Genomic DNA, 25,976 nt, shown 5'->3' with positions numbered 1-25,976 from the left:
TAACTTTTTATCTTTTCTTATGTCAGAGACTCCTACACCATTTGATTTTCTCATTGATGGCGAACTGGTTCGCATGCCTCTTGAGAGCTTTCTTCTTGCTAAGGGCATCTCTGCGGTGTGCAGCTTTCCTTTCCTTTTTAACATTTTTCGTAGCAAAAGTGTGTTGCATGCATATGTTCTTTTGACTTGATGGAATTTGCATTTCTGTTCTCACTTAAAGGCTGGCTTTTTGCCTGGATGAGTTGTAATGGGATTGATTTTGTGAACACTGGTTGTGCCCTTCCTGTTGTACCAATGCTTCATTTATTTTATCTTCTTATGTAATAAACCTCTGCTTTATACGATGCTTAACATCATTCCTGGTGATTGTTAACGTATGAAATGCATTTTTTTGTGTAAAAAAAATAAAAAATCCACTTTAGAGTGCAATTTTTATAGATTTCATTTCATGTTATTTTCCAGCATGTTATCTTCTATTGTTGGCGAGAAATTTAAATTAACATTGAAAACATTCTTAGCGTGTGCTTGTTGAAGTTTATTTTTGTCATTTTGGAGTCAGTATCATAAAACACAAAGATACTGGATGCTGAGTAATGTCCATTTAAACTCGCCAGTTATGATCATGATTGGATTTGTAACATCTAGCACCAACTCTCAGGATTTGAATGTGATCTACCATGTTATGTTTTTTTTGAGAGAGTGATCTGCTACACGACATATAATGTATGTATTATAGTGACACATAAAATATGAAGCAGGCATAGTAGTAAAATTGTCTTTTTTACTCATGGCGCTTGACTTCGAGTCCATTATAGAGTATTCAGTTAGTTTTATATTTCAATTGGAACCCTCTTAATATTATTTGACTTGACCTGCTTTTTTATTAGATCACTTTTTTTTGGGAGTGGTATATGGGAAAGTTTGATTCATGTCAGGTTGATATTTGGCCCTGTGGTACCATTGGTAACGTTAATATTTGTCTTCCTTTCTTTTTAGTCTTCTAAGAAGGACTACTTCTAATATAAAATTCTGAAGTGGATTCCAGAGTTTTTTTCCTATCTAAATTCTATTATTTTTTTTGTAGTTTTATCCCTTTTTCTTTTTATAAATGGAAATTGAAATAATATTCCTCATCTGACTGAGATGTTAAATTCTTAAACTCTTTGGCTGGTCCTTCTCTACATTGAGCATAATTATGCTTCTATTACTGTATTTCCTTTGTCAACACCTGCAGAAAGGAAAGAACTAGTGTTGATCAGAGAGATGCATGATATTCTTTGGGTCCTATATGAACTTAAAACATGAAAATTTCTGGTCATAAACAAATTGAGCTCTTTCTTGCTGCAACATATCCTACTTTACATCAGTTATTTTTTCTACATGGTCCATTCTCATTCGGCTTAGTTGTGGCTATTATTGTCTCTTGAGAGACTTGGCGGAGAAGTCTGTCTGTCTTTGAAAATCCTTCTTAGATAAGGAAGATCTCAATAACTTGAACAGAAGAGGTGTTTTGAAAACAAAAACTGTCCTATTTATTTAAACAAAGTTCCCTGGAAGTAATTTTGTCTGCTAGGTGTTGTGTTACTGAATAACTGAATTCCTGTTGCTACAATATGATTAAAAAAATACTGAGTAGCGGTTTGTATTAAGTATTGTGCATTGGAGCATGACTCATTGACCAACCTAAAGCAAAAGATGAGAATAGCAATACAATCATGTTCTGGAAGGATACTTGCCAATATCAAGATCTTAATTTTCTTGCTTATCCTAAAAAATGTCACTTTTGGTAAAATGTAATTTCCTTTAGTGTCATCCTAAGGTTTTTGGGCTTAATAGTAGCACTACATGACACAGGGAACTGTACGGCCTTAAGTTCCACCGAACACAATGACTGGCTATTTTCGTAGGCTGTTTGCTTTGGTTTTGGTGATATATGCTCTTGTAAATTTCCACAATGACATTTTGAGGAGATTTACTCAATTCTTTGACAACATCTTCTTTTCCACTTTTCAGGAGAAGGTTCTTGACATAGAATATATATATGCTGTAGCGCCACAAAAGCAGGAGGATCCATGTTTACATGATGATTGGGTCAGTGCTGTTGATGGTTCACATCCTAGGTAAACAATTGTTCAGTCTGGAGTTTTAAATGGCATGTTGGTGAGATTAGATTCTATACTTTACTGTCTTTAAACCGTTGCTTTTATTTTATAAACATTTTCATGAGAATGTGATGCATGTTATACTTTGGAAAACGTATCATTGATGACATTGTTTGGAAGCACATATTGCATGCTGTTCATGGTATTGATGAGCCCTAGTAACTGCACTGTTGTGCCTTATGGCGACTTTACATATATATATATACATATATTTACGTATGTATGCATGTATGTATGTGTATAAAAAGTTAAAGGAAAAGTTTGCAGCGATGAGCATTTGGTGCTTGTTTCCAGACACAAACATGTGCATGTGTATGTGTGAGGGTTTGTGCGTGTGGCATGGAGTTCCCTCTAGCAAATCTGAGAGTCAGTGCAGTGAATCAAATGGAACTCCCTATGGGCATATTGAAAGGGTAGTCTTGTGGAATATCTAGATTTAGGTTATAGAATAAAATATTTCCTATACTTTTGTGGGTGAGACCAGGCTGCATCTGGTTCTCTTGACTTGGTATAATTTGCGTAGTTATGGAAATTAAATGATGAATGGGATGGTTAAGTGAATGCATTTGGTGTTATGTTGCTGCTTTGTTAGTTTTTCTATTTTTTTTAAGGGGATGAGCGGGTGTTCACTAGCTTTTCACATATTTTGCTTTCCTTTAAATATTTTCTGTTTGCTTCATAAAGGCAGTACAATAAAAGATAAGCAATAAAGTATAATTAATGATGGCAATTCATGTGGTCTTGCAGCTATATATTGCCTATTGTCAAGCATAATTATTGACAACAATTTACGTGGTCTTGCACACATGCATGTACACGTGCTTGTGCGTGTCTGTATATTTATGTGTTCTTGCAGCTTTATATTACCTATCGTTAAGTATAATTAACCATAACAATTTACATGGTCTTGCATGCATGAATGTGTGCATGTGCAGAGACGTGCATTGTGCGCGTGTGTGACACATACACAGTGTGCTGTGTTGAGAAGTGTTATACATGTTTTACTGTACATAGTGTTGTCCCTTCTCTTTATGTACATAACTACATATCATTGTTTATAGGGGGCATTCTTGTATTTTTTTTTCAGTTGTAAAAGCCAACCATTTTTTGTCTTGTAGTGTAATAGAGGGGATCAACGCCTTCTATCTGTTGTAACCATTCATTATAGAGGCTAATGAAGTTTCCTTCTTTGTTCCTCTCTTCTTCTTTATCTTCTTGCTGTGATATGGTATCAAAGCCATATCAGAGTTGTGAGAGATTGAGATTGCTGATTGAGAAGAGAAGGAAGCCTCATCCTGGATCTATCAGTCGTCCACCTCAAGATTTTTGCTGCTGATATCATCACGTACCGACCAGATGCCTAATATGGTTGGTAGATTTTGACTTGTCCTAATTAGGGACTCAATAGTGCTCATTTTAGAAGTCTATCAAATCCAAAATCGTGGTGTTTGGAGATATATTCGATTTAAAATTTGATTTTTCAATATTTTTCTGTATTGTGAGTTTCTGTCTGGCCAGATTTGAGAAAATTGCTGATTCTGATATGAGATTTGGTTTTTAATGCCTCAAATGGGATGTGTTGAGGTTGTTTTTGGGTAAGAAATCGGATGGAAGTAATTTGGGTGACTATCATGGAGTTTTAATGTAATTTTGGAACTCCTATAAGAGGAGGTAGTCTAATTTGTGTGTTTGGGCTGATAGTAGTGGTGTGGCTGTTTAACTTCTGTTAGACTTGTTTTATATATTTTTTTCTTGGCTGCTGGGTTAGTATTGTATACTTTTGACTGCAAGTTGGTGTTATTTTGGGAGATTTTGCTGTGTTTCACCTTAGTTTTGATATTGGTAGCATTACACTAGAACTCTTGGGTGGTTGTGTTACTCATTAGTTAAATCATTTGTGTGGAAATTTCTGTTTCTTTTAATATCAATAGTGCAACATATTTTGGTGTTGCTGGGCTGCATATTGTTTGCTTCTGTTTTGGCTGTGCCTTGGTTGGTATTGTGTGTAGGTATGTGATTTGTAGTTTGGGGGTTTGGTGTAGTATGGAGAAGGAGACCATCCAGATTTTAGCAATAAAATTTCATGGGACAAACTTTTCATACCGGGCTGAATTCATGAGGACTGTAGTTAAAGGTTTCAGCTATATTGGGTATCTTGATGGTTCCAAATCTAAACCCAAGGAGATGCCAATTATGACTCCAACATTGTGGAGTGGGAAAGGGATAATGCTAAGCTAAAATCATAGCTCTTGGGCTCAGTAGAACAAAATATTGCAATTAATATCATGAAGTATGAAGCAGCCAAGGATGCTTGGGGTATTTGACAAGTTTATGAGCAATCAAACTGGGCTAGAATGTATCAATTAGAGTGAGAACTAAAAGCATGATTCTATACAAGAGTTCTATGTTCGATTTCAACAGTTGTCAAAAGCCTTGGCATTAGTGATGCCTATTGTTAAATGTGCAAAGTGTGATGAGTGCACCGAATGCAAGGATCGAGATGGTGAAGCTAGGGATAAAATGCATGTCATTGATTTCTTGATGGCTCTTCGTCCCGAGTTCGATAGTGTTCACAGTAGTATTCTCAACTGACCCTTCTTTCCCATGTTTGTTCAGACATTGGTAGAGTTGCTAGCTGAGGAGACCAAGATTAGGTATCTCAATGCTCAGTCTTTCAATGAGACAATACCTGTTGTTTCAAGTAGACAGTCAGGAGGCAGAGGGAGAGGTAGAGGAGGTGGCAGGGGAGATATGAGTTATGTTCAATGCCGCTATTGCAGAGGTTCCAGGCACATCAAGAACTCATGTCCAGTTCTGAAGAAAAAGACGGGTGGAGTATATGCAGCACCTTTTGGAAGAGAGAGCTCTAAGCCCAAAGATGTGCAGTCTGACATTAGTTGTAGTGGCACCCAGTCTAATTATTCCGAGTATGTGGTTGGAGGCCAACTTCAGCTCCTTGAGTAGATGCAACAACAAATTCACCGGTTGCAGCTTCTGACTCAGTTTGCCACAACTTATGTTCTTTCCTCTTTTGTTCCTACTTTCTTCTTTGTTACTGCCTTAACAGGTATCTCTGATAGTTTCATTGGGTGGTTGATAGACTTAGGAGCATAATGTCATATCATAGCTCATAAGTCTGTCTCTATGTCACTTGGGTATGGGTACAAAGGGTATGACACGGCAATTTCAAAAAATGTGGGTACGCGGACACGACTATATATATATATATTAAATATCACATAAATACAAAATAAATTGAATATAATCTAAATATATATGCTATATTTAAAATATATATTATATACTGAAAATATAATTATAAATTATAAATTGAATACAAACTTGTATGTACGGAGGGTAAAATGGTGTGTCCAGGTGTCGACGTGTGTCGACACGGGGACATGCATACAGAGGGCAAAATGGAGTGTCCGTGTGACATAGGTCTGTCTTGACGGACCGTCATCCCTGCAATGTTTTTCGCATTGTAGATGTGTCATTTATATCTGTTTTAAAAGTTGGTTCTATTGCCTTTAGTTTTTATCTTGGTAGTAGACCTAATATTTCTCAAGCGTATCATGTTTATTCTTTGGCTATCAGTCTTATTTCTGTTGGTCAAATTACCAAACTTGATTGTAGTGTTACATTCTCTCTTGTTGATTGTGTTATGCAGCATCAACTATCAGAGAAGTGGATTGAGATTGGTCATATAAGGGGAGACTTGTACTATTTGCACTAGCTAGATATGAGTTCGCAAAGGAGACTGGGCATATTTCCAGTCCTACGTTGCAACATTTGTGTTGTCAGGATGTCTTGATGGTTCCAAAATAGTCATACTGAGTCATGTACATGGATATGAGAGTTGTGGATTAACAAAAAGTCGTGCCTTGCCGTTTGAGTGTAGAATTAGAGAGGTTGTGAGTCCTTTTGATCTTTTATGTTCGAATGTTTGTGGTCCTTCATCAGTTTTGTCCAAAGGTGGTTTTGCATACTTTGTTGCCTTTATTGATGATTGTACAAAATATAATTGAATATATTTTATCATGATATTTACATTTTTTAACATGAGATTTTTTAAAAGGACGTGTACAATTAATTGCTAGAGTTATTTAAGAATTAGGATGCATTAAAAGTGGCATTATAACAACCACTAAATGTCATTAAATTCGTTAACACACACTCTCTCTCTCAATGTTGCATATTAATAAAGTCCTCATCCACTATCACTATATAACACTTTAGAAAAAAGTAGCTTTGGAAAGTGTTGAAGAAAAGATGACTTTCTAAAATCCTTATTTGGAAATTGAAAACGTAAAATGCTTTTATTAGGAGATTTGAAATTTGAAACCAGATCTTGAACCAATGTCATTTCTTAAAATTTATATTTTGTCCTATTTATTTTAAGCTTTGTTTTATTTATTTTTGTTGAGATATGCTCGAAAAAATGCGAAATAAATAAAATTTTGAAAATCTCATGAGAAAAATACTGCCAATAAATTGCTGTTTTAAACTTTTTGTCACTATGGGTGCTTGTTTGAAAGTTTTTGTAAGAAAAAAGGGAATAATCAGAAAATATGTCTTTATACCCCCTGAGCAGAACAACTTTGCTAAAAGAAAGAATAGATATATATTGGAGACTACTAGAGCTTTGCTTTTTGGTGGGTGTGTGCCTAAAGACTATTAGGCAGATGCAATGTGTATGATCATTTATCAAATTAATCATATGCCATCTAATGTTCTTAAAGGTATATCTCCATTTCAAATATTATATGGAATTGCTCCAAACTATAATATGATAAAAGTTTTTGGAAGCACTTGTTTTGTACTCTTGCCTAATAGATATGGAGATAAACTTTTTCTTAGAGTTGTGAAATGCTGCTTATTAGGATTTTCTAATGGTTGAAATGGTTACAAGTGATATGATCATGTTGAAAGAAGAATTTGGATATCTAGGAATGCTGTTTTCATGGGGACATAACTTATTTTAGTCAAGTTAAAGACAAGGAGGGATGTGAGATTGATTTTTCTTTCTTGGTGTCATTTCTTGAAAAAGAAGGATTTGATAAGAATACTGAGGTTCAAGGGGAGCAAGATCACACTTGAGAGAATAGGTTTGGACAAACCTACTTTAGAAGACATAAGAATGTTGTTGAGATACCATTCTTGGATCAAGTTGAATTTGAGCAAATGAAAAATCTAGAAGCCAATTTTGATTCGACTCCTTCAGTTGAGCCTGACATATAAGTTTGTAGTCTTCCCCTTCCTCATCTCCACCGTGTTTTCCTCCTCAAGTGCATAAAAGATCTAGAGTATCTGTTCCTCATCATTTTGTTTCTTATGATTCTTTTTTTCTTCTTAGGCATCGTGCATTTTTGGTCTTCATCCAGTCTTATGTTGAGCTTAGTTCATATACAAAGGCAACTTCTAAAGAGTGACAATAGGCTATGGTAGAAGAGCTAAATGCATTGGAGGGAATGCATGCTTGAGATCTTTTGAAACCTTCATCAGGGAAAATGTAGTTGTGTGTAAGTGGGTTTTTAAAATAATGACTAAATTAGATGGGTCTCTTAAGAGGTATAAGATAAGGTTGGTGGCAAAGTGTTATAGTCAACAATTTGAGATTGATTTTGTTGAGTCATTTGCTCATGTAGCCTATATGACCACCCTAAGGATTTTGCTTGTAGTTGCTAGACAGTGAGACAGTTAGATGTAAAGAATGCATTCTTGAATGAAGATTTTGATGAGGAGGTGTACATGGAGTTGCTCAAGAATACATAGATTCTCAAGGCAGAATATGCATAATGACGAGAGCTCTTTATGGTCTCAAACAGGCATCATGAGCGTGTTTTGAAAAATTCAGCACTGCAGTTAGATCTCTTGGTTTGAGCAAAGCTATCACGATCCCCCTTTGTTTGTGTCCTCATTTTATGGCAAGTGCATATTACTCCTATATGTTGATGATATGATTATTATAGGAGATGATGTGCAAAAGGTAGAAGATACCAAGAAGACTAGCTAGCATATTTGAGATAAAGTACCTAGGACATTTGAAATATTTCCTTGGTCTGGAAGGTGCATACTAAAAAAATGGACTTTAATTGTCACAACATACGTATGCAACTGATCTTGTTGTGAAGGCAAGACCAGTAGATGATTTTAAGAGAGTTATCTCTTCGATGGAAGCAAATGTCAAGCTGAGGGCTACAGATCGTGTTGTCAGTTAGTTTATAAGCTGTCCCATGTCAATTCACCTTGCTGCTGTGCTCCAGATTATTTGATATGTGAGACACTATGCATTTTGGGATTTTCTCCTCATCTTCCACCATAGACCTTAGAGCCTTTTGTGATGCAGACTTTGGGGGATCCACTCGAGATTGTCTCTCTGTTATAGGGCTTTGTGTGTTTTTTAGGAGTTTTTTGATTTCTTGGAAAAACAAAAAGCAGCAACAGATTGCTTTATTTACACACCTGAGATATAATATAGAGTTATGACTCAAGTTACAATTGATATTATTTAGATAAGGTGGATTTTGGGGGAGCTAGGTGTTTCAGTTTCTGGGAGAACCTCCTTGTATTGTGATAATATGAGTGTTATTTACATTGCAAAGAATCTAGAGTTCCACGAGAGAACAAAGTACATTGAGATAGATTGTCACTTTACTAGGACATATGATGATGAGATCATATCTTTAGAATATGTGGGCTTAAAAGAACAAGTTGCAGATATTTTCACCAAGAGTCTTGCCCCATTACATTTTCAATTATTCCTTTTCAAACTTTTGATGATTTCACACGCATCATCTCAAGTTTGAGGGGGAGTGTTGAGAAGTGTAATACATGTGTTTTTTTGTACATAGTGCTGTCCCTTCTCTTTATGTCATAGTTGTCAGAAGCGGGTACAACCATCAAAAGTTTGGGTATGCTTTTATTGAAACATATCTCTAAAAATTGGGTACGAGTTTTTTATAGACATTGATACGAGGTTTTGGTGAGCGGTTTCCTTGATGATAATACGAGTTTCTAATGAAATTGATACGAATATCTGAAAATTAACCAGTTTTCTGCATTGCTGGTTCCGGAATTGTGTCAGGAAAGGGGTGAAATTTCCCTTATTATTTCAAGAGCATATGATAGTGAAATAGTTCCAGTATTATTTTGGCACCAATAATGATTAAATGCATTTGTGCCATTATCTAAATTGGAGTGAATGCCAAGACTGGTTTGCAGTAGTCATGTCAGTTCTGGAGTGATGTTGACAGAAGGGAGGCCTGCGTTACAGCCATCCTACAATTACACATGCCTCACATTTAAAGTTCCTTGCCCTTTGGTCAATGATCCATAGGTTTCCTCTTGCAAGAATTTGTGAATATCCCATGATTTACCTTATTTAAGTGGGATACAATACCACCTCCACAAATGAAGCCAGGTTTGGTATTGGTTTCACTTGTACAAGGGACCAGTTTCTTATATTCTTAGGGACGGGCTTCATATGCATTTAGAAACGAGTTTCTTGGCCTTTTTGAAACTGGTTTCGGTATTTTTGAAACTAATTTCTAACTAGTACCAGGTACTGGTACGCCTGAAACGGGATACACAGGACAAAATAGAGTTTCTATGCAGCTATGCTTTATGCTCATATCATTGTTTATAGGGGCATTATTATATTTGTTCAGTTAGTTGTGAAAGTCAACCATTTTTTGTCTTATAGTATAATAGAGGGGTCGACTCCTGATCTGTTGTAATCATTCATTATAGAGGTTAATGAAGTTTCCTTCTTTGTTCCTCTTCTTCGTCTTCTTGCTGTGATATGCTGCATTTTGAGTGTGCATGTGCATATGCATGCTGCGTACGCTTGTATATCTGTGCGTGCATCTTGGAGCTCCCTCTAGCCATTCACAATGATAGTGCAGTGAATGCCTATTGAAAGGGTAGTCTAGTCAACCTTTTATGGAATATCTAGATTTAGGATCTAGAAAAAAAAATTCCTATACTTTTGTAGGTGAGATGAAGCCACCTGTTGCTCTCTTAACTTGGTCTAATGCCTAGTTTTGGAGATTAAGTGATTAATGGGATGGCTCAGTGAATGCATTTGGTGTTATGCTGCTTTCTTTGTTAGACTTTCTAATTTTTCTTTTCTTTTTCCTAGTTTTGGAGGGCAGGTGGGTGTTCACTAGCTTTTCTTGTACTTTGATTTCCTTCAAATATTTTTTTCTGCTTGCTTCAGAAAGGAAGTAATAAATGATTAAGTATAATTTATGATATCTATTTATGCGGCCTTGCAGCTTTATATTGTCGGGTTGCTATGATGGCAATGGAAGGTGAGGAAGCATCAAACACTTAGTTTTTTCTATATTCTGAACCTGTTAATTATCATCTGATTTATGAACAATATTACTGTGCCTCATGTATTAGCATCTTTTTCCCCTTAGAATATGGAAAGACGGTGGAACATGTACTCACATTTTGGAGGGACATACTGGAGCTGTTGCTTCTGTCTGCATCATCAATGCAAAAGGTTGGCGAAATTGTCACTTGCACTTCCCTAGTTTAGTAGTCTGTTGTAATGAGATCATTTGACTGCTGTGTGTTTCCAATGGTTGCTAAATGCCATGGGTTATATGCTTAAGCAGCTTTTGAACTGTCATCTTTCAAAAAATTTATGTGTTATTTTTGTTGGTAACTGGAAGCTTCTTATCACACTCCATTTATCATATGCATTTCCTTGCCTATGAAAAGCCTTAGAGCTAATTTAAATTCTGATGAGGAAGCTCTCTTACAATGTCACTGATTTAAATGGCAACAAGAAAATGTGCTTTGGGTTCTCTCTTTCTCTCTCCTTTTCCTAGTTTTTGAGCGGAGGAGGCGTTTATTTGCTTGTAATGATTGCTTTCTGCTTTAAATTGTTGTCAACTATAGGGCCGTAAGGTTCTCTAGGTCATGTTAAGGTGGAACTTGTTTAAATAGCAAGCGAAATTCTTAAAAGCCATATCTCTGGTTCTTGCCTTTGGCGCTGGCCTGGTTGGTTTCATGTTGACTATATGAAAAATGACAACTATTGGCATATTTTTTCTAAAGCATCCTGAGTCAGAGGAGACTGAAAGTTTGTATTTTTGTCTGTGTGGGGGAAAAGGGTGGGGAGGGGGGGGGAGGGTATGCACGTATGTGTCTCTGTCTCTGTGTTTTGTGTGTGTTCGTGTGCATATGCGCATGGTGTGTATATGTGTGTCTGTGTTGCATGCATGCGTGGTGTGTGCATCTGAGAAGTTGTACTCCCTTCATGTTTCTGTTTTTCAAATTTCCTTCAAATCTTTGTTCATGCATGTCTACAAGGACTGCTATTGTCAATCTTACACAGCTAGTGGAGCTTAATACACTTCAATAAGGCAGTTGTGCTACTAAGCATGGTAGCCAAACTCATCCTCAGCAATTCGTCGAGGATGATCTTCCTCAGCAAATCATGATTAATCAGGGAAAAAAACAGGTCAACCTTGGCATGCAAACTCCTCGTTAAAGCATGATTAATCGGCAAGATTGTAAATTTCATATTAATATTTATAAATAATTAAATTTCAAAAATATCAATAACTGAAAAAATTATTCCATTGTGCTCTTAAATTGATGGTGTTTTAATATTTTAATTACATAATATAATTCTTACCATTATATATATATATCAATTAAAAGAATAAACCAAACTATTGAATCTATGATAACAAAAATGCTGAAATTATTGAAGTTTAAAGCAAATATATGGTCAACTAGGTTACAGGAAATGGTTAAATTTTAATTTAATTATTATGTATTTTTTTATTAATATTACCATATAGAAATTTGAATGTACATAAACTACTTTCATTTTTTGTACATTTAATTTAATTTTTTATTTTGTTGTGTCATGAGGTAAAGAATTTTTAATAAAGTATTAAATCTTTTAACTTTTTTCGTAAAAACAAGGTGATAGCCACCGCTGACTTAATGGACAAACTCTCTCGATTCCTCCGCTGCCAGTAATGCTCCCACACACAATGCCCCCTCTCTAAAAAATGCATAAAGTCAATACAAAGGAGATATATCATTGTTTCATCAGTGAGTTAACGATCTAACGATTCTTGAAGAAAATCGGTGCGATCACCTCTGTTAAAATATGATTTTTTGTATGAATATGTGTATATCAGGGGTATTTTAATCTTTTCCTTTTTGTAATAGGGTCAGCTAGTAGGGGCTATTTCTGTAATTTTTCTTTTTTTTGTATTTGTATATCATATGACTGTTGGGACAGCCCAACTAGTTGTTCCCAACGGTCATATTTCTGACCGTTGGTAGGCATGCACACGAGCTGAGTTCTAGTCGAGCCTGGGCTGTTCGAACTCGGCTCGAGCTCCGAGCTCGAGCCGAGCCGAGCTTGGCTATTGTTCCAAAAAGACTTTACCGGTAATGGGTCTTGCAAAAATGAGACTTGATCCCCAATCTCTCCAAACAGTGCACAGACACCCCATCATTACCCCAAACTATGTTGTGTTTATTATGACCTATAAAATTTACATATACTAAAAACCTGCAAGATTTTTGTCCAGAGAAAAAAGTTATAGGGCCTGAAATTTGAACTTAGCACCTCTTGAGGAAGAGATTAACACCCTACCCATTAAAGAACAACGACTTTCTGGTTTTATCTTGCAAACATATTATATATATATATATATATAATTTTATGCGAGCCTTATTGAGCTTTTTGAGCTCAGCAACTTGATCAAGCTAGACTTGTTTATCCACATCGAGCCTGGACTTGTGTTCAAGCTCGACTCATTTATTTTTTCGTAGGAGCTTGAGCTGAGCTTAAACGGGTCGGGCCTGAGCTAGCTCGACTCGTTGTGCATCCCTACCATTAGGGGATAATCCAACGATTAGTTGGACTGCCTCGTTTGCTCTCTTTTGTGCCTATATTTAGGGGACTTCCCTATTGTAAATGTAATGATTCTCCAGGCATTTTCTCACTAACAAAGATTTTATATTTTTTATGTTGTGGCCCTTAGTGGCTTGTGATTTGTGTGGTTTTATATTTTGCCTATAAGCAACACTTTGTGTTTAGGCTCTTGTAATCCCTTGGAGACATTCTCTTGTACTTATTTCTTGTTTCAATACATGGTATAAGAGCTTGACACTCTTGGAGACTTGTAGATTCAAGGTCGGGTTGTGTTAAAGGCTCGGGAGCTCATGGACACACTTCTTGGTGGATCTTCAACTTCTCTCTCTTTCCCTTCTCCTCTCTAATGGTCGATAAGGAAGTTGTAATTGTTGTTACCATCAAATATGTGTGGCACCACAGTGAAAAGAATTCTCATGGACACACTTCTTGGTGGATCTTCAACTTCTCTCTATTCTCTCTCTTTCCCTTCTCCTCTCTAATGGTCGATAAAGAAGTTGTAATTGTTGTTACCATCAAATATGTGTGGCACCACAGTGAAAAAAATTCTTATGGGTAAGGATTTGTGGCAATTTGTTGATGGTTCCACACTGAAACCTCAACAAATTCTCACAAAAACAGCTATAGGAGAAGTTGGGCAATCTAAAGAAGAAACTCTCAAGGGAGTTGAGAGAGAAAAGGCTTTGTTGGAATACAAAAAGGCTATAAAGAATGGAAAGTGGGCCATGCCAATGTTCTTTCACTTTTTATGGGAAATACATACGAGGATCCATGATCGAACATTCTTGAGTTTGAGAGGACGGATGAAGCTTGGGGGTTTGTTAGGCAAACTTATACCCAAAAAGATGCCGCCCACAAATGGGATGTAAGGGACCAAATCCGTAATTGTAAGCAAGGTGACGAGATAGTTAGAGAATATTATAGTGTCCTTAAGAGGCTTTGAGATCAAATGACTAAGTTGAAGCCAATATGGGAAAAACCAAGTGATGCTCTTCGAAGAAAGAAGCAAATTCTTGAAGTGCAACTATTCCAATTTATGAGAGGTCTTAGACCCGAATTTGAACAAGTTCGGTTTAATATTATCCATAGGAAAAAATTCCTTCCCTTGCATGAAGGGTTAGTCGAGGTGTGTATAGAGGTAACAAGGTTGAGATCCATGTTCGAATCCAAAGAAACTAAGGATAATGTATTGGCCGTTTCAAAATTGATTGCCAACACCAATGTTTACAAATTAACACACTTTTTCAAGCCTTACTACAGAAAGTCTCACAATGATGATGACAAAAAGATCATTTATCATAATTGTGGAGAACTGGGGCACATCAAGCCCTATTGTCCAAAATTCAAAGGAAGAGAGGAAAAAAATGTGGCATCCGTGGGAACTTCTCAAGATGACAATAATGGAACCGATGGAGATTCCAAATCCGTTGGGACCATGACTTTGTCTCAACTTGTAGAGGCCCTACAACCACTTCTCAAGACATGTTCCTCCATTTCGGTTTCTACTTCATCTCCTCCTGGTAAGGTTTCTTGGCTTTTAGATTACAAAGCATCTTTGCTTTGCGATCGTTGCACTAATTCAATAAAAAATCATGTTTTTATCGCCGATGAGTCCTCCCTTGATATAAAGGGTATTGAAAAATTTAAAAATATTTCAAACATTTTCATTTAAAAAATTAGAATTATTCCTAAATTGAATTTGAACATTCTTTCCATTTCCTAAATTATTGATCACGTGTGGTGCCTCCTTATCAAACTAATGTTGGGTGTAGGATCTCTAGTAAGGAAAGCGGATTGGGAAAGGGCATAGAGAAGGTCTCTACTACATGTAATGACTTGTCTTTCCAAAAAATACTTTTTGTTACAATGTACAAAGTGTGGACATTTTTTTGTGATCAAAGGCTAGGTTATCCTAGTATATCCAAATTGTCGTATGTACCACATTTGAAAAATCTTTATAATGAAGAATTTCATTGTATTGATTGCATTCTTGGCAAAATGAAAGTGTTTCCTTTTTCCAATAGGACGTTTTTTCATCAAAATATTTTGAATTAGTGCACTCGGATTCGGATGTATGGGTTCCGGCTCCTATTTTTTCAAAAGGTAATTATACTTACTATGTGATATTTGTTGATGATTATTCTAGATTTACTTAGATTTATTTTCTTAGGCACAAATATAAATTTTGAAATATTAAAAAAATTCATAACCTTGTTAAAAATCAATTTAAAACTGATATTTTCATCTTTTGCTCCGATTCAAGTGGACAATTTATGTCAATTGATTTAAAAAATATCTTGAATCAAATGGGATTTTACATCAAAGTTATTGTTCTTATACACCTTAATAAAATGGTTTGGCCGAAAGAAAACATAGGCATGTAGTTGAAACTACTAGAACCCTCCTAATTTCAAAACATGTTCTCTCCTGACTATTCTAGATTAAGGCCTTTTGGATGCAAATGTTTTGTTCTTACTAACAAAACTGATGAACTTTCTCCAAAAGCCATAACTTGTGCATTTTTTGGGTATGGGGAAAACCAAAAGGAATTTTGGAAAAGACAAACTCTATGTTTCTAGAAAAAAAAGATTTTTTTGATCAAAGTGTGCCTTAGAAAGTATTGATACTCTTTCTTGCTTGAGTTATTGCTTAAGTATAATAATGATTGGTTGATTGATAATGTTAGTAATGAAAAACCTCAATCCAATATCCAGGATGGTGAAAATTTTGATCAAAATGAACCTATAGTAATTCAAAATAGTAGACTAGGAAATGATAGACAACCTTCTCCAACTTAGAAAGACAACATGTAAGGGAAGTTAGAAGATCTGATAGAATCTCCAGACCTCCTGATAGATTTGTTTCATTGGAATCTTTGTTTCCTCAATATATACTCTGCCTAGCTAAAATTCTGCCATATTTTGAAATAACAACCTATAACCAAGCTAAAAATTACCTCGAATGGATAGGAACCATGAATGACGAATTGAGGGCACTTGAAAAATCTAAGACTTGAGAAATAACTGATTTGGCTAAAGACAAAAAAAAACTATATGTTGTAGGTGAGTTTATAAAGTTAAAATTAAGAGTGATGAGACCTTAGAGAGGTGTAATGCTAGATTAGTTGCAAAAGGTTATGCTAAAGAATATAGTATAAATTATGATGAAACTTTTGCACTCGTAGTTAGGATAACTTCTGTTAGGACTCTTACAGCTGTAGCTGCGGTCAAAGGTTGGACTATTTACCAAATGGATGTAAAAAATATCTTCTTGAATGAGGATTTAAAAGAAGAAGTTTATATGAATTCACCTCTTGGATATGAGGTTTCTCCTTGAAATGTACTTCATTTATGAAAACCCTTATATGGTTTGAAACATGCACTTAAAGCCTTTTATGATAGATTTAGCTCTGTTATTCTTACTCTTGGATTTAAATCTTGCTATACTGACACTGCTATGTTTATTAATAAATTTGATGCATGGATAATTCTCCTTCTTTATGTTGATGATATGATCATCACTGGTGAAGACAAATAGATACTTAATCACATTAAAGTTATTAACAAAATACATTGAAATGACCGATCTTGAATTTTTCAAAATTTTTTTTAGGTCTCGAGGTTGCTTATTCTCCTAGAGGTCACTTACTCAAACCAAGTTTGCTAATGATATTATTGACATGTTCAGGATTATTGATAAGAAAAGGGTGGATACTTCAGTAGTTAACAATGCTAAAATAAAGACAGATGATGGGTCACCTCAGGAAGATGCAACTTCGTATCACCAGATGATTGGTGCCTTGACCTACTTAACCATTATCCGACCTGATATTGCGCATGCAGTTCATACTTCATACTGCAAGCCACTTTCAACACTCTCTACCACAGTTCACATGAGTGTTGTGATGCAGATAATTATATATTTATAGAATTCTACTTCTAGGTGTCTTTTGCTGTCTTCCTCTTCTTTTCTTAGATTGGTAGGTGACTCAAATACTAAACACTCAACTACTGATTTTTGTGTCTTTTTAGGTGTTTCTTTGGTGTTCTGGAAGTGCACGAAGCAAACAAAAGTATTATTATCATTCACTGAAGCCGAATATCGTGTGATGATTACTACCACTTCAGAGATTGTTTGACTATGAAGATTGCTTTATGATATGGGGTTGCATTTGCATACACCCTCTAGATTATGTTGTGATAATAAGAATGCTATATACAGAACTGACAGTCATACATTTAATGAAAAGACTAAACATATCAAAATAAATAGGCAATATGTACGTGTAGAATTTTTAAAGAAGACTAGCGCTTTGCCCTATGTCACTTCGAGTATTAAGTAGTGGATTTGTTGACTAAGGCGCTTCCGTCACCTCGATTTCACTTTCTCCGTGACAAACTTTCTATGTTTACACCGTAAGTTTGAGGAGTGTTAAAATATGATTTTTTGTATATATATATATGTCAAGGGTATACTTTTCTTTTTGTAATAGGGTGAGCATAATAGGGTCTGTTTCTATAAATTTTAATTTTCTTTTCTGTTTTTTTTTGTATATCATATGACTGTTGGGGATCAATGTTGTATGTATCGTGCTATACAGTACTATACATATTGTTACTATTTAGAATATCGATACGATATGCACTGGTTTCGCGATACTAGTGCGTATCATAGCTATATCGTACGATACATGTTGGTATCATACTGTATCGTCCAATACAAGGTTTATTATACGATACATGGTCAACACTTTTAAAAAATTACCAAATCATAATTGTTCAGTTTTGGGCTCCCTCATATATGTAGAAGTCATTAGAAAGGTATCCACACACCTTAGGACTCGTGAGAGCGCTTTGGGGGCCGATTTGTGCACAACAAAGAGAGGTTTTGTGGTTTGCTAAATTAAATTTACAAATCTACCCTCCATTTTTTTGCCTCGAGGGGTGATGCCCACCCTAGGACTCGTGGATCCGCAAAAATTAGAAATTTATATCAAGGTAGAAATTAGGTTCCACACTCCTCCAACAAAGATGTCATCACATGATCCAGCATGACAATGAGGCACTCAAGTAATGAGTGAAAATCGATTGCAAATTGAGTGCAACTATTACCATAATAATTTTGTGTATTTTAATATAAAAGTGTGAGTCTTGTGATATGTTCTGAATTGTAGGATATTTAATATTTTGCATTGTTCTTGTGAGATATGCATGCAATATTATCTATTTTTCCATATTACTTGATGTTTGATGATGTCTTATGCGGCTTATAGAGACATAAATGCTCCATATGTGATTTTATGGTTGTATTTTGTGCAATTCATCATTGTTATGTGATATGATTTTTTTAAATTTTTTTGCTATTTTCTTGTTTTTTAAATAATTTTTTATTAAAAATTTATAATATTTTACGATACGATACAATAATGTCTTAATTTGGGCCAGACCGATACAAATAACGATACTATACTTACAACCTTGGTTGGGACCAGAGTTACCGGAAGCTCCTAGGGTAATGGGGAAGCGTGCTTCCCCGATACGCGCTTCGGAAGCGCGAAATGTCGCGCTTCCGAAATGCGTGGGGAGCATCCCCCTTTTTTTGGGAAGCACGCTTCCCTTTTATGAGAAGCGCACTTCCTCCACGCTTCCCCCTCGCTTCCGGTTCGCTTCCTAGGTCGCTTCCGAGACGATTCATAATTTTCTTCTAAGTGGTCCCACGCTTCCCCGCTTCCTACATTTTTGGAAGTGCCTCGCTTCCCGCTCCCGCTTCCTCAACTGGCAACTCTGGTTGGGACAACCCAACTAGTTGTTGGGCTTATTCCAACGGTCATATTTATTACTGATGGGGGCTAGTACAACTACTAGTTGGACTGCCCTCTTTTGCTCTCTGTTGTGCCTATATCTCTATTGTAAATGCAATGCTTCTCCAAGCATTTTGTCACTAATAAAAGTTTTATATTTTCATGTTGTGGCCCTTAGTGGCTTGTGATTTGTGTGGTTTTGTATTTTTCCCATAAGTGGCACTTTGTGTTTATGCTCTTGTAAGCCCTTCGAGGCATTCTCTTGTACTTGTTTCATTACAACCTCGTCCATTAGTCTGATTGTGGTTTATTGTCGATTTGGCCGAGGAGTCGCTGATTGTGGCTACACTGCTACTAAGCGTCATCCTTGTTATAAAGTCTATTCTTGATTCATGATGTCATCATACTTGTAAGAGAACAGATCCTTTGTCTAGATTCAAGAAAAGGGGATAAATTCTGTGAGTATGGATCTAGATAAGATGTAATTACCATTGAAAAGCCTTACCAGTGGAGAGGGTATAATAACACTAGTTTTACTACAGAAAAAAATCTTAGTAACTGCCTGTTTTGGTGGAAGAATTTAATTTATTTGCTGAGCATGTTTAGCAATCTATCTTTCCTATATGGTCCATACATGAATGGATTCTTCTTTTATACTTGATACTTAGTACATCTTTCTTTTTGCAGTCACTGAAGATAGTGGTAACTTGCATGTTGCAACTGCTTCTAAAGATCGGACATTAAGGCTATGGAAAGTGAGTCAAATGTTGCAGTGTTTTACTGCTTTCGGACTTTTCATTTTGTGCTCATATCTCCCTTATAATAGTTTGATGCAGCTGATTCTGTAAAGCGTCCTAAGAAGGTTACTGCATTTAAAATCCTGAGAGGGCATGCATTGTCTGTACAAAGTGTCTCATCAGACCCATCAGGACGAATGGTAATTTCATTCAGCTTTCTTGTTGCTTGTTATCATCCAATAGATTTTGGTGTCTATGCATTTCTCTTGATTTTATGCAGTTTATTTCTTAGGTATGTTCAGGCTCTTGGGACTGCTCTGTCAAGTTATGGAATGCAAAGGAATCTGATGCTGATGGCTTTGTATCCTTAAAGAGGAGAAAGGTGGATTCTGAAAAAGATTTACATGGGACAGCACAGATGGAGGTAATTGTAGTTACTGAGATATTCTCTTAAAGTGCCATTCTAAAAGTCTGATGATTTCTTGACTATTTTCCAATTTTCCAACAAAAATCTTCGTACCTATATTGTCCATTTGACAAAGATGTGCAATGGCAGTTAATTTTGCTTTTAGGCATGGTCATTCATTGCACCATCTGTGTCCATCTGGGTTTTTTCATATTCATGCGTGGATGGAGTGTGATGTTAATCATTGTTTATCATAGGTTTAAATGTAACTTCATAAAGAACATCCAGAGTGATAGCAGAAAATAATCAAAACAAGGAAATCCATGACCAACCTCTTCTGACCCTCAATAAAAATACAAGTTTATTCTATCATCTCATCATCTTTACCAACAATATGTATCTTTTTCATAAAAGGATGATCAATATGTAATTCTGAAATATGAAATCTATGATATCATGAACATGAAATATTAGTTGTTATCACTAATATAAAACTAACAGGAGGCTGCTATTGAAATTCCGCAGTTATGGCTGGTCTCATCACTAACTCTTGGATGCAGGATTCAGGCCTCAAGTATCTTGTTTCTTGAACAGCCACATAAATGGCTATTTTAGATGTTTAAAGTACATAATAACATATTTGATATAGGAAAATATGCTCTGAGGAGACTGGCTGCTTCATCAATGGGCTACAGCTTGGCCTTTGAAAATTGTCTGTTGGTCAACCAATGTAGTTAGAAAATTCTTAAATTGATCTGAAGTTATTCACAAGGGAGAGGTTATCTTGGGAGAAAGCTGCTTTTGTTACCTTACTATGATCTACCTATTATAACCGGTGGACATAATTGATATTTGTCCTATACAAGAATTTTTAATGCTTTCTGTTTATTCTATATTACTAAGGCAAATTTTATACCTTGAGGTTATGCATCTTTTCTAACGTTCCTATCTCTATACACAGTGATTTTCGTAGACTGTTGTTGATGACAAGAGGATGCTGCTTTGTTCACATATGATCTTATGCTTAAATGTTCATTTTGTCTCTTTCTTCCCCTTCCCCCTCCTCCCCTCCTCCCTTCCTCCCCCATATTGGAAGGTTTACAAGTATATTTTTGCGTACCTTCAATAAACATGCATTGGTTGTTGATCTTTTTGGGTTTCTGCTAATTGTGCACACTGTAATTGTAAGTTTACTGTTCATATGTAAGTATATATGGTTCTATGTTTACATCCTATATTCCCTTCATGGTGTCAATACTCAACAGATCCTGAACAGTGTATCATGCTTATTGGACATTAGGGCCAGTCTGATGTTTATCCCATATTGAGTATTTTATTTACGATCCCTGTTATCTGTCATGCTAACTTCCTTGGTATGGATCAGTAATGTCAACATGCATGTAAATTTAAGTCATTAATATTATAAAAAAACACTGTTTATCTGAAGAAAGATTCTCATTTGGATTCTTGTATTTCTCATAAGAGTACATTTTAGAACCTCAAGATATCTTAATTTTGATGTTTAAGGTAGTAATTGGATACTAAACATGGATATCCATACACTAGAGTTTCTAGCACAAAGCAAGGACAGAGAACCATAGTTACCAGGAAATAAAATGGGTGCGGGAAGCGATTCAAGAAGTGGAAGCGGGGAAGCACATAATTTTGAAATTCATGAAGCGGGAAGTGTGAAGTGTTTGGGAAGCGAAAAGAGGAAGCGGCAAAAAAGTGAAAGGAAAAGCGACACAAAATGAATTTGGAAGCGATATTCTCTAGCTAATCTATATTAACTTATTAAATCTCATGAATCATAAACCAATAAAAATTAAAGAACAACAAATAATGGTAACAAAATGTTTTATAAACCCTTATTCTCTAATTTCCCCATTTCTTCCTCTTAGCATGGGCCAAAAGACCGTCATCATAAAAAGGGCACTGCACTACCAACACCCAAAAAAAAAACACGTGCCTGAGAGAGAGAGAGAGAGAGAGAGAGAGAGAGAGAGAGAGAGAGAGAGAGAGAGAGAGAGAGAGAGAGAGCTTTCCTTTTGTTGAAAAGCAGAGGGGAACATCCCTCTTTGAAAAACAAAGAGAGGATCTTCTTCCATGAACAAGGAAAGGAAGCTTCCCTCTTCGAAAAACAAAGAGGGGCTCTTCTTCCATGGTCCATGGCACCACACAACCAAAATCTCACCACCATCTCATTTACATTGACAAAGAGAGAGAGAGGATCCTCTTTAGTTCTTCCTTTAGAGATAATTCTTCATTTTGCTAAAATCCCTAGCCCTATGAGATAAAAATGCATAGTTGGTGCCCTAGTCGACCCGAATCGGACCCCAACTAGGTCACGATTTAGGACGGCCGATCCACATGCTTTCATGCATTTTGTGATTTTAATGTATAATTACCATAAAAGAATACTTGTTATAAAGAATTGTGTTTTTAAATCATAAAAATTAACAATTATGTATAGTTGAATACTTATATAGCTTAGTCATTGATGTCATGTGCTAAATTTAGTGATTATACAATATGAATTTTGATTTTTTCCCTATCTTAAGACTAGAAAATTTTTAGTCCTAACTCGTCTGAGTTACCGAGTCGACCCGCTGACTCGTGAGTCAAGGGGTTGGGCGATACGACTCCGAGTCACGAGTTTGCCAACTATGCAAAAAAATGCCTGCAAATTGCTGGTGGCAAGCATCACTTCTCGTCTCTTTGTATTCATCAATGGTGGGTTTGACTTTGTTTTGTTTTGTTCCCTGCACTTTTTTCGAACGGAAGGTGGAAAACTGAAAGCCCCAAATGAAACGAAGAGGTAAGTCCACTCCTTTCTTGAATTTTTGGTAATTCCTAAATTACCGTTGAAACCCCCATGAAAATAGTATTGAACCAAATGAAGAAAGCCCCAAAAAAGATAGGGAAACACATTTCCTTGTAACAGAAGTGTGTTTCCCTATGTCACACGGACTCTTCTACGAGGGCACCGCACCCGCACCCAGGCGGGTGCGACACTTGGACACAACTTCCTTTGTGTTAGGTGAAGTCAACCACACTGAGGTTCATTTCTATTCAAAAGTAGATTCTGTTAACCCTAATCAAGTCCATTTTTATCTATATTATATATATGCACACAAATACACAGTGTTAACTTAAAATATATATCCTCCCCGCACCACCGCACCCAAGTTTTTTTAAAGTGCCGCATCAACATCCTCATCCTCATCCGCATCTGCACCCGCACCCGCACCCGTACCCGTACCTGCAGCTGCATCCGCATCCGCTCCCGCACCATTGTGACATAGGCGTTTCCCATACAATCTTTGAACGTTTCCTCAAATTACAGAAGCATGGTTCTTAGTTTTAAGAAACACACTTCCTTTCATTTATGAAGCATGCTTCCCAAATATGAGAAGCAGTTTCCCAATCGCTTCCCCACTTTTGGGGAAGCAATTGGTTTCCCTTTTTTGAAGTGCGCTTCTGGTAACTATGCAGGAAACCCTTGGCAAAGAGAAAAAGTAAGAATCATCTCGCCTGCAGTGGCATGTGCTAAAAAGTAAATCAAAGAATAAAATATTAATGAGAGATGTCTCTGTCAAACCTTTTTTCAGGGACACGAAGATCTTCAAATTCATGACCACCAAAGCCTTTGAAAATGTCCATGTCTCTCCCCTAGAAACTAAGGGCTGGACATATATCACCTCTCAAATAAAAGTGTCTGAGGCATGTTTCCACAAAGAACTGAAACACTTCTAAATTGAAATTTTCGTTGATGAACCCATCTTACATGAATGCTTATGGTTTACTGTTGCACCTGTATCATGCATATATTTTTGATATACATGGCTTCCAAAACCACATTCGACACTTTTTCAAACAGATGGGTTTACCAATGTGTTTCTTTGCATCTGTATATTCTTGAGGGAAATGTGTGTGCATATAGGCATGCTTGTGGGTATACATCTTCATGTATGTATAAGACTGTATGCCAGTATGGGTATGTGTTTCAATGTGCTTATGTGCATGCATGTGCTGTGCACACGTGTACATTACATGTATTCAAAATATTTCTTGTATTATATGTTACCTGTAACCTGATTAACATTCATTTTTCTATACTTAAATTACTTTCTATCCATATAATAACATTCTAGATGGATAAATATTTAATGTCATTAGGTGATGTTTCTTGTACACAATTTAAAATCTTATCTTTTTTAGCAAGGCTTGGCAATGGAAGTTTCAAATAGGGATAGAGACTGATTCTAGAACAGTTGCTAGCAAATAGGATTCAAGGGAGACTAGGAAAATGGTATTATGCTTGGAACAAGATGTTACTGATGGCACATGCATTTATTTAGTTGTAAACAGGTGCATGTATCACTGAGGAGAGGTGACCTGTTGAAACGATAAGTGGATTGTACCTTGGGGCATTTTCAGTAGTTCAAACTTTTATTGTATATACTGATGCATATAAATTCCTCTATGGCTTATTCTAGTAGGTAGTTTTTGATCTTTTTTTTTTGTCTTATTTATTCTTGTATATTTGGGTATTTATTTTGGTCAACTTCATAAGGACATTGTTATCTAGTTTATAAAAATCAGGCAAACAAGGGGTCAACAACTATATGTGTATTCTCTCAAAAGGAATAAAACAATTTGTTCTTCTGCTATTTGTGTGTTTCCCACATTCAAACCCTAGCTTGAAGATGGTATCAGACCAAGGTTGAGGGGGATTTAAGTGTGATTGGACCAGAGTTTAGGCATGATTGAAGAGGTATGAGTTAAATTTTTGTTGCTGATCACTACAGGGGCTGATATCACTTTTGCTTGGGGTGACACTCCTGGATCTTTGCTGGGTTGTTTTGGGTCATATTGATGTTGCAAGAGAGACTGAAAACAAGTTTTTCAAGACAAGTTTCAGGTTAGAGCTCCAGTGAAATTCAAAGTTTCAAGATTTTCTGAGAATATTGGCCTGAATTGAGACCCCGCATTCTGATTCGGGGGAAGAATATGTTAGTTTTCAAGTGCAGAAATTACTTAAGGAGAAAGGAATTGAGCATCAAAGAGCCTGTCCCTATACCTTGAACAAAATAGAGTTGTTGGATTCAAAAACATGTACTAGAAACCACATGGGTTCTGTTTTTTAGTAACATTCCAAAAGCGTTTTGGGCAAAAGTTGCATGTGTGGCAGTTCATTTGATTAATTATATACCATCTAGTGTCTTGTGGTGGGGCATTCCATATCAAAGATTGTATAAGTCTCCTCTTTGACTATTATGCACCTAGAGTCTTTGGTTGTATATGCTATATCCTTCTATTCAAGCATGAGGAATAAATTGTCACCTAAGGCTTGGAAATGTTGCTTTATTGGGTATCCAACTGATCAAAAGGGATACATTTGCTAGGATCCCATGGCCAAGAGAATATGGACACCTAGGAAGGTAATCTTTTTTGAGCAACTATCATACTTTTCTTTGAATGTCAAGAGGAAGCTTTGAACATCGACAGGAAGTCAATCGGTTCAGATATTTTGTTTTTTTATTCCATATCCCTTTAAAGAAAAGAAACCTGAAATTGATCCTCAAAGAAGAAGTTTTCAAACCTTGATAGACAACAATGGGTGATTGACAACTTCACGACGATCCTCCCTCTGCTGAGCCTGAACAAGCAATAGGGGAGATGCCTATGTTACAAGTAAGATGTAGTACTAGACTCTCTGCACCTCCTTCTTGCTTTATTTCTTATGAATCCTTTACTGCCCAACATCAATTTTTTCTTGCCTTAGTTCACTCTGATGTAGAGCCCAATACCTATCAGGAAACTGTTTCACAAGCAGAGCGGTAGGAGGCAATGACAGAGGAATTAGTTGCTTTTAAAAGAATGAATGCATGAATCTGATTGTGTTGCCTAAAGACAAGAAAGAAATAGGGTGTCAATGAACATATAAGAT

General features: G+C 36.2%; 1 protein-coding gene across 1 annotated transcript in view; it reads left to right on the top strand.

Moving 5' to 3' along the window:
• LOC149837166 (ribosome biogenesis protein WDR12 homolog) overlaps positions 1–25,976 on the top strand; it is a 45,718-nt gene that overhangs the window by 1,376 nt on the left and 18,366 nt on the right. The window contains exons 2-8 of the mRNA XM_090005863.1: positions 27–115; positions 2,014–2,120; positions 10,442–10,477; positions 10,589–10,674; positions 19,568–19,635; positions 19,707–19,817; positions 19,910–20,041. Of these exons, the coding sequence (XP_089861989.1) occupies positions 27–115; positions 2,014–2,120; positions 10,442–10,477; positions 10,589–10,674; positions 19,568–19,635; positions 19,707–19,817; positions 19,910–20,041 (629 nt within the window). The remainder of the gene's footprint in view (positions 1–26; positions 116–2,013; positions 2,121–10,441; positions 10,478–10,588; positions 10,675–19,567; positions 19,636–19,706; positions 19,818–19,909; positions 20,042–25,976) is intronic.

Source organism: Nuphar pumila, chromosome 5 (genome assembly GCF_984573655.1).
Source record: "Nuphar pumila chromosome 5, dmNupPumi1.hap1.1, whole genome shotgun sequence".
In the NCBI taxonomy this organism is placed as follows: Eukaryota; Viridiplantae; Streptophyta; class Magnoliopsida; order Nymphaeales; family Nymphaeaceae; genus Nuphar; species Nuphar pumila.
The sequence above is the reverse complement of the archived record's forward strand: the minus strand, read 5'-3'. Positions and strand labels throughout refer to the sequence as shown.